This window comes from Gadus macrocephalus, chromosome 12 (assembly GCF_031168955.1).
Source record: "Gadus macrocephalus chromosome 12, ASM3116895v1".
Classification (NCBI taxonomy): domain Eukaryota; kingdom Metazoa; phylum Chordata; class Actinopteri; order Gadiformes; family Gadidae; genus Gadus; species Gadus macrocephalus.
Genome location: NC_082393.1, coordinates 4,842,498 through 4,852,469, shown reverse-complemented (window position 1 = coordinate 4,852,469; position 9,972 = coordinate 4,842,498). Strand labels below are relative to the sequence as shown.

The 9,972-nt window shown below is 39.7% G+C and overlaps 1 protein-coding gene across 1 annotated transcript in view; it reads left to right on the top strand.

The window, feature by feature from the left end:
- The window catches only part of negr1 (neuronal growth regulator 1), a 76,677-nt gene extending 72,441 nt beyond the window's left edge, over nt 1-4,236 (top strand). Inside the window, exon 8 of the mRNA XM_060067516.1 lies at nt 430-4,236. Coding sequence (XP_059923499.1) covers nt 430-557 — 128 coding nt within the window. The 3' untranslated portion in view covers nt 558-4,236. The remainder of the gene's footprint in view (nt 1-429) is intronic.
- The last annotated feature ends 5,736 nt before the right edge of the window (nt 4,237-9,972 follow it).

Below are 9,972 nucleotides of genomic sequence, written 5' to 3'. Positions count from 1 at the left end.
AAAATATGTTGCAAGTTAATGTATTCTAATATCTGTTGTCGTGAAACTGATGTGTTGCTAGCATATTTAACAACCTCCATTTATTCTCGTATCTGTTTTCTGATACTGATATGATACACAAATATTCCCAGACAGTTAGGGGCCTTAGCAGTGTGTGACACATGTTGGAGATGAAAGGCGATGCATGCATCAAAATCTCCATTTCTTATTTTTTTTTAACGAAATACTACTCTGTGTAAACACTTTGAAGGGAGAACTAAATTGAATAAACAGCTGTGATGGTAATTGTCACTGATTGTCCCACTCTTGTTGTGAAGCGGCTTCCCAAGCTGAAGACCCGCTTTTCCCTTCCCTCTTTTCTCCTGTGTTATCGGGGGAAACGCGTGCTGCCACTGCTGCCGTGTGAAACAGCCAATCAGAACTAATCAGTGCTTCTCTTGTCTCCCTGCCCACAGCACCCAACCACGGCACCCTATGGGAGCACAGGAAGCGCCCAGGTTCCGCTGGCCTGCTGGTCCCTGATCCTGGCTCTCTCCACCTTCATCAGCGCGTACTAGCGGAGCCCCCCCCCCCCCCCCCCCCCCCCCCCCCCCCCCCCCCCCCCCCGAGTGTATGGCCGGCCCCCAAACACAATGACTGTAAAGAATCCCTTTGAAAGCATTTATGGAAAAATACCTAATTCTTTTGGACCTTGGCTGATGGCTGAAGTCCAATCTGGTACATTTTGTTGGAAACAAGTGTTGGGATACATAATCAGCATTACTTTGTTTCAGGAAAATTAATGTTTTGGTTTTTCTTTTTTCTCGTGACTTTAGTTTCACTGTGTAAATACAATGGTGTATTGATTTTGGATTTTTTTTTCATTGGGTTTTATATTCTGATTGTTACTTTGAGTACTTTGTGAATCAGTGCTCATTTAACCCCCTCCCTCCCTTTCCTCAAATCAGTTTATTTAATTCTGCATCCTCCCCCCCTCTCTCTCTCTCTGTCTCTCTCGCTCTCTCTTGCTCTTGCTCTCGTTCTCTCTCTCTCACTATTCCCCCTTTATCTCTGTCTCACTCTATCTTTACCCTCAACCCACGTACACACTATATCTATTTGTATTAAGTGATGGCAACAAACATACATTTTCATTTCGGTTTTTGTAAATGGTAAAAAAATGAAGTTAATGTGCCAAGTTTCTTAGTACACACACAATTAACCATACCAATATTGTATTAAGTATTGAATGTACAACGGAGTGTTCAGCAAAGAAATGCCTATAGTTAGATACCTATCAATACAAATTATAATTATGCAGTGTGCTAAAAATGAAAAAAAAAAGGAGGAGAAGTTAGTATCGAAGGATTCTTTTTTTGGGTTGTGAGTGTATGTCCTTGATTACTCACTTGATGAAGGAATAACTGCAACGAATTCTTTGTAGTATAATAAAAATGGAACTTTATAGTACCGTGCCTGTTTTAAAAATCACCAATCAGGCAGCCGTCATAGTAGCAAGTATACTGTAATATATGTTTATATTTTAATATGAAATGGGCTTTTTGTTTGAAATGGGGACCAGCTGTTCTGATTTTATCAATCAATATGTGATGATGATGATAATGATGATGATGATAAAGAGGAAACACAGCTCACTACTGCAACTCGATTTACATACTTTTCTTTTCTCACAAGTGAACTATTATAAACGTCCATCTTGTTTTTAGTGGGTCCATCTTGGTGAATGTCACTGTATTTATGCTATTGTGGCTTAGAGGAAAGTAGAGGACAATTGTTTTATACCATGAAAAAAATAACAAAGAGAAAAAAAGGTGTTCTCCAAACTGACCCCACATGAAATGTATTTAAGAATCTTTTTCGAAAACCTGCCAGTTTCGACTGGGTGTTTTGTTTGGGACATGAACACATCTACCGGGTGGGGCCTGAAACTCTGGCTCAGGAGTCTGATGGGCGGGGCATCCCAGGGGCTGTCTCCAGCCATGCGTGTTGCTTAGCGACACTTGTGTCTGTTAGTGACGCCCACTTTTCCAACCGACTGTGTCGACCTAGAAGTCCAAAACGTGTTTAACGCACGATTTTGTTCAATCTGTTTCATTCAACGTATCCAATTCTGTATTGCCAACTGTATCGCTAAGTGTCACTTTAAAAAGTTCAAGTTCAAAAAAAACAATTCCTACCCATAAAAACATCTTCAAATCAGCAAGTGGTGCATCCCCGTGGGCCCGGTCGATGAGTGGTCCACTACAGAACAGAAATACCCCCCCCCCCAAAAGAATTCTCCTTGTTCTGAGAGTAGGATTTGTACGGACGTGGAGACTGGGAGTTGTGCAGCCTGAAAGCTTGAACCCACTCTCGGACTCGCCACCCAGCCATAACAGGAGTTGAATGCACCATTGTGTTTTATAGTCATTACATACCGCTGTATGAATAGATGGCCGAGTCCCAACGACCCCTGCGCTAATTAGGATCAAGTGTGTGGTCTTTTGACCAATCAAAACCATGGCTTTTCAAACATATCGGGGGGGGGGGGGGGGGGGGGGGAAGGGGGTCAGGGTGGTGGAAGCTGAGTGTCAGTGTGTACAGGATTAGCTTTTTAAAAAAAAACACTACAAAATAAACATCATACTCATCCATGTGTATCTTTAATCTGCGATACGAGAAGATACTATATTGCCTTAATAGAACCATAAACATAAAATGAACCTCCACTGCCAGAAGGATATTTGTGTTTTTTAAAAGAACAACCTTTCTCGAGTGGAGCTCAACAACAACAACACACACACACACACACACACACACACACACACAACAACACACACACATAAACGCGTCTCATTCATTGAATGACATTGAGTATTTCAATTGAACAAAAAAACAACTATATCAGCTCCCTTATCTTCCAGTTCCCGGTATCGCATTGAATATGTAGTACCGTGAATTGACATAATAGGCAAACAGGTATTTACAAATAAGCCAGATGAAGATGCTGTATATAACCTCCATGGGGACGTTTAAACTTCTCAAAGGTTGGAGCTTTTTATTTCTTCCTTTAGGTCATGTCGACATGTATCACCTTCCAGTCAAGGGATTTAGAGTCATGGAAAGTGACTGACATTCAAACAAGATCACAACCTTGTTACTGCAAACCCATAGAAGTATAGCCATCGCAGTGGAACTCTGAAAGCACAAAAATCTCTCTTAATTTTGAAGTTATGTGGTGGTGAATTAAAAAGGTCTGTTGAGCGATTATAATTTTTTTTATTTGCCTTTTGTATTTATTTTTTTTGTATGGGAATTGCTGATCAGCTTGTTTTTGTTTAGTTTCTTTATCGAATGATCAAAAATATTGCAGCGTATGGTCTTGTTTAGATGTTAAGGTGTATTAAAAATGGGTCAGACGTGTATTTATTCTCTTCCTTTGTGAAAACAATGTAAAGGAAAACACACCTGCAACGTGTAACACTGAATATATATAAATATATATCATTTATTTTAATGAGGCACAGTACAGGCATACTTTACAATGTTGTCGGGGTCATTTAGATGCCATAAATGTCATTATAATTATTATGATTTTGTTTGATATCTTTTGCAACTGAATAGATCAAAAAGAACAATGTTTGCAATCTAACTATCTACTTTTTGAAGCAGAGACGGTGTGAGCCGATATAACAGTATTATAGAACAGATGTGTGTGTATATTTGGAGAAAAAAAAAGAAGATTAGGGTACCTTTTGATCCGTAGAGATCCGGTGTGTGTTGTATTTGTTTCTTTCCCCACACACTCGCGTGTTTGACAATGTGCAGAGAGTATGGTCGTGCTGCATGTCAAAAAAAAAGTTAACCTGTGTTTTTAAGATGGCCATTTTACAAATAATCGACACTTTTATGAATGGAACCAGTTGTCACTATTTGTATTTAATTTTACTTTGGGTTCTAGAGCTTAGATTCATATTTCCTCCTACAGCTCACCATTACTCTGTATTTTGGTCTGAATCGACTTAACAATGAAGGGAACACAAAATCCGCTCATGTTGGGAGTCATGATGGTTCTTTTCTGTGGCACATTTTGGTGACAGCATGGCGCGTGATGTTGGTTGCTTGTCAAAAGAGGTTGAGGCCATGCTAGTATTCCGTATGAAATGTACAGGATGTTCATTACTTTGAATAATGGTATTAACAAGTCCCTTTTATCGAATCACTATTATTTGCAATAAAAGTATTCATGTTATAATACTTCAACACGTATCTCAAGTTAATGAGCACCCAGCAGCCTTTCGGATCATTGCTGATGCAACACTGACTGAAATAATAATCCGATTTTTTTTCACCTTGTAAAAGACTTTAAGTACTGGATCTGGTTGTTCAAGTGCTTGATACAGTGGTCTACCAGTATCTTGGTTTTATTTTTTTAGTAGTCTCACAAAAGAAGCAGTCGAGCTCAAATCTTTACGGATTGTTTCACTTTCTTTTGCTTCAGACTTGATTTGACCAATCATAGCTTGAGGTGGGGATCTGTAAGTGTGCAATAGGCGAACATAAACTCGGCCAGCAGTAGCAAACTTTAAAAAGTGTCTGTAAAGGTTTCAATCAACACTGAATAGACTGGCCCCTATAGAAATACACATATTATAGTCCCCTTAGCTTCATCCACTCACATAATGTCGTTTTTTGGTTGATTATCTCTTCCACCAAAAGGAAATAAATCTCCCCATGCATTTTCTGATAACCACAAATGTATGTACCGCATCATAGTCAGTATGAGATGTATAATCCTGTTATAAAAGATTTTTTTTTGAAAAAGACCAACAATAGCACAAAGTATTGGCATGTACACAGCATGGGACTGCTTACTTGGCTGGCCTCCATTTCTGCAGCACTCTACGTGAGTGGAGACATCAATGTGCACTCAAATGCCACACAATCTACAGTGTATCCATCCCCAACCGCGCTCCATTCGTTTTGATCTAGATTATAGGGTTCCTTTACGGTTTATAGGGGAGTATAAAGAGAAGAATTGGGTTTTATAGGCGTTTCGACAATCTCAATTCACTCGGCGAGGGCGCAGCTGGTCCCAGTCTTTACATCCAGTGGAAATGTCATGTTGATTTATTACTTTGTCAGAGGAAGGCCATGACACCCAACCTCTTCCCCCCCACCCCCTGCCCCCTCTTTATGGATAAGACGTCTTCACCTTCATCGTTGAAGGAAGAGAGGAAAAAAAAGGCTAAACTTTGAAGTTCAGATAAGAGGATTTTTATTTTATTCATGCAATTATGCCGGGGCCAAGCCTAGACCCCCCCACCCCCACCCCCAGAGTTCTGAGACTGTGTCGTCAAATCTCCTCAGAGGGTTCTCTGAATTTACCTGCTATCAAGATCGGGACTTTATCAGATTCAATGCCAAATTAGCGGTTGATGAAAAGTAGTTTCATTAATGGTGAAGCAGCAAGGATGCTACACCTTTGGGGTGAGGAGGGAAAAAAAGTGTGTTGCTAAAAATGATTTAAAAAGTAGTATTTTTGTTTAAGGCACATTCTTATCAAAATACATGCCAAAGGTTCCCCTTATGCCAGGCCTGGTATATTTATCATAATACTTTAATAACATTTGGAAGCGATGATGGCTGTTTCATTAAAGAACACAGTATTATAAAAGATAATCTTAATATCCACTCGTGAAATTAGAAGATGATTAGCAGATGATTCCCATGTTACATTATCTATTTTTTCCTCTACTGGATTCATTGAATAGTCCACTTTGGTGTATTTGTCAGATAGAATATATCTGATTCATGGTCAATTTTAAATAGAAAGTTCACTGAATTGGATTTAAATGTATTGAATGGGTTTGCCAAGTTCAACAGAATGTGTGAATGTCAATGCAGATGAGTATAGGAAAACCTGCACAATATATGTTGCAATCTTTTCCATTAATTTTTGCTAATGATAACACAAAGCTGAAACTAGCTCTTATAATTTAAGCTTTAATAAATGCTTTAAAATTCAAATCTAACTACCCAAATTGAATACATTTTTAAAAATGTATGATTATTACAATGCACATGATTTAATAACAAGATTTAACGCAGATGGATTGTGGTCCTAGCCTTGAACCTAAATTCTCCTTATTTCAAGAAAATAGAGAAAGGACCCCTTAGCTTACAACACAATTGTGGCAATATATTGTATTTCGGAGGTTTATGAGCGTTTTGAGTACGTGCTCAAATGCATCTGTGGCGAGAAAGAAAGCCGGTTTATTTGGAGCAACAACCCTTCACCTGAAGTGAACAAAATCCTTCCTACGCATATTTCCTTGTTTTATTCTTTAGTTGTATTTCTGGGGGGCCTTTGTCATCCACTTCCAAGGCTACTTCTCAGTTCAGTGAAGACATACTGTAGGTTACACACCAGTGATTCCACTGGAGGGCAATATGAACAGGTTCTATTAGGTACTTTGTTATTTGGCTTTCTTTTACCAATATAGTAACTCAGTTAAGAACAATAAAGATCAACTTCAGCTTCTTCCATTCGAAAAGCCTGGGCCACTAGAATACTTTGTGATGATGATAAATGATAATGGTATATTAGAACTTCAGCCCTCTATGGTGCTGTGGGGGTACATCAGACAAAAAAGGTTTGGAAACGTTGTGTTAGACAGCAGTGACGAGTGACATAAACCATAATATACCAGAACCAGGGCCTAAAAGGCCACTCAAATAAACAAAATGTAAGATACTTACATCTAGAGCACTAAAGCAAAAGACTTCGCTATGGTCAAATTTTAATTCTTTAATGCCCCGTTTACACCATCCCGCTAATGGCCGATGGACCACCGATGTGGAAGTCGGGGTGATTCGGGTGACATCGGGCTAAAAATGTATGATCGGGTCAATTTATAGGGGGTAGCATTTACACATACCCGATGTTATAACGATAACATAACGATTTATGCCAGGGAAGACACCCGAAGTGCGTTTGGCGTCATTTGACGTCATTTCGAAAGACGCCAAAGACGTCAAATGACGCGTTTGGCGTCATTTGGCGTCATTTCGGGAGAAGGCAAAGGGGAGACTGGTTTAGACTGATATTTATTTATATATTTATTTATATTACAATAGCGATTTTATAATAATAGAACGCCGGTTCTAAATGGGCGAAGTACCCCTGTAATTATAAAAGTAGGACATCCATCCATCACCCCCTATTTATACCCAAGTGGCAGATTGAGGGTCTTCCTTAACGCAATCTGGTCACTCACAATCGTTATTTGTCGAGGGTTCTCGAGGGTCTTTCGTGTGTTGAGGTTGCCGATATAAAGACGATAAAACACGATAAAGCGCGGAAGATTAACGAATATAGCCGATGTGCCCAGGAAAATTCCCGAACGACTTGCGATGTCTTACGTTATACTCCCGTTCTATTCCCGATTATAGCCGATTAGCCCATAGCAACACCTGGTAACCGATTCTACCCGGATAGACCCAAAATTAACAAACATGTTCGTTCTTTGCCGATGTTGCCCGATGTTGCCCGATCATTGAGCATTTCTTCCCGTTTCTTCCCGTTGTCTAACGATGTTCCCGGGAAGAGTAACAGTGTTTCCCGATGCAACCACGTTATTTGCCGATGTTATAACGATAGCTGCTGATTAAGCCATCGGGCACCATCGGGGCCCACTATCGGGTAGGTGTAAACCCCCCATAAAGTCACACACAATTTATAAGATTGAGCCGCTCCGAGTATGCAGGTGGGAGACTTTCCGAATCCAAAACTCAATAAAGGTGTTCTTTCCACTCTAACTGGCCTTGCAACTGAGTGGTGTCAACTAGCGTAGGAAGGGGTTCTGGTAGCGTCAATACTTAGATACTCAGTGTTGTGCCTGAACGCGTTCATTGAACGATAGTTCATGAACTCGTTCATATTTTCGGCGAACGTGAACTGAACGTACTGTATTACTGCCTGATGAACGTTACTGTGAACTCGTTCATTCTGGTGTCTGTGAACGGCACGCGCACTCGGTTTAACTTCGTTCAATTGGGGGGTTATTTGTTTATCAAAACGGCGGATGCGCGCGCAGAATGATTTGTTTGACCGGTTGCCATGGTTATCTCTGTGTGTTTCATTTGCAGTTGCGGCGTTGTCAGCTTACTGTTACATTAAACTGCAATCAGAAAATGCGGTTATATGCTATAGACCCTATAGTGTCTGTGGTGTAAAGGCTGGGACGAATTAAAAAATATAAATACACTTTATGTTGAAAGTATAGACCGTCCCGATTCCCATTGAAACGAATGGCGCGGTGATTATTCTTCAGAACGAGATCTGTTAAATAGTGAAAAATGAATCAAACTGTAATCAGACAACACGGTTATATGCTATGGACCCTAGAGTGTCTGTGGTATAAAGGCTGAGATGAATTTCGAATTATAAATATGTACAATCCATAACGTTATCTCCCGCTGGCTCATAGCTCAGCGGACTACAATACCTCCTAGAATCATTGCTTGTTGGCCGGAAACGTAAATGGGGGCTGTTTACGTTTGGTTGTAGTCTTTTCGCTCGGTTCTCCGACTCAACAGTAGGGCTAGAACCGAGCGAAAAGACTACAACCAAATTTGAACTACAACCAAACTAGTTCCCTTTCCGCTTCCGGCCAACGAAGCAATGAGTCTTCCAACAGAAATCAATGGGATTTACAAAATGCGCTAAATGTACAATACATTTTCGCTACGATGCTTGATTCAACCACTCTATATCATCCTAGACAAATCACGAAGTGGGCTCGATGTTCAAAATACCGGAAAAAAATAATAGCTCACACAGCAACATATTGAAAAAAAGAACTATGAACTAGTTCATTTTTTGGAACTGTGAACTTAGTTCAAATCTTTGAATTATGAACGTTGAACTGAACTAGTTCATTTTAAAATTTGTGAACTGAACTTTGAACTAGTTCACGTAGAAAGTGAACTATCCCAACACTGTAGATACTTGTAAACAAAGAGAGAGGTACCGGCTTGCCAGCATTTTTTATCCGTAGAATATATCATTTATAGGATGTAATATTATTGATAACATTTTTTAAATTACCTTCAAACAACATTGCCTACAGATTTGTCCACGGTCATTTTTATCGAAATGCAATGTTACACATTGCAACATTAATGAATGACATTATTTATAAAGTGTACTTTATTGACATTGAATGGAACCAATTGAGGTAAATGTAGCTTTGTCCTTTAACTTTTATTCTATCACGAAGGTCACTTCATGATATTTTAAAAATGCACTTTGCAAAAGGTATGAACTGACGAGACATACAACTTCAAATGTTACAAGCACTTTAAAAAAATAAAGTTGATGTTTGCAACAGAAGAGGTAAGCTGAAGTGGCTCATTGGTAAGTGTATAATAGTCATGAAAGGCACAAAGTTCTATCTATTAAATGTAGTTCCTTGAGTATTGTAGGAATAAATAAGCATGAGAGGAGTTTTTTGTCTAGTGAAGTGGCTAATGGGTTAAACTCCCTGGAGAAAGATATTAGGTTTGATTCCTAATATCACTATCCATAAAACGAACAAGTAAGTATAATAAGTGCACATGATCTATTCAACATAGTAGAATACTAAACAAACCACAAGGGACTTGATAGCCAAGTGGCTAATGTGTTGGCACAAAGGTGGCACAAAGGTATTAAGTTCCCTAATGTCTACACTGTGTTGTGACTACATTGTAAAGGCTTAGTAATGGTTCCACATTGACACTGCGCAAGGGGGATTGCATTACGTCCTTGCGAACCCTCCTCGCGTCCACTGCAAGGGCCTGATGTGCGCCTCCCAAAAATGTTAACCTTACGTCGCGGCGACGCAGCAGCAAGGGCTGTGATTGGATGTGACGCAAAGCCGAAGTAAACCTGACGCAGAAGGAAGACAGGTTTACGACTGCGTCGAAGCAACTGCATCGTCGTTGTGT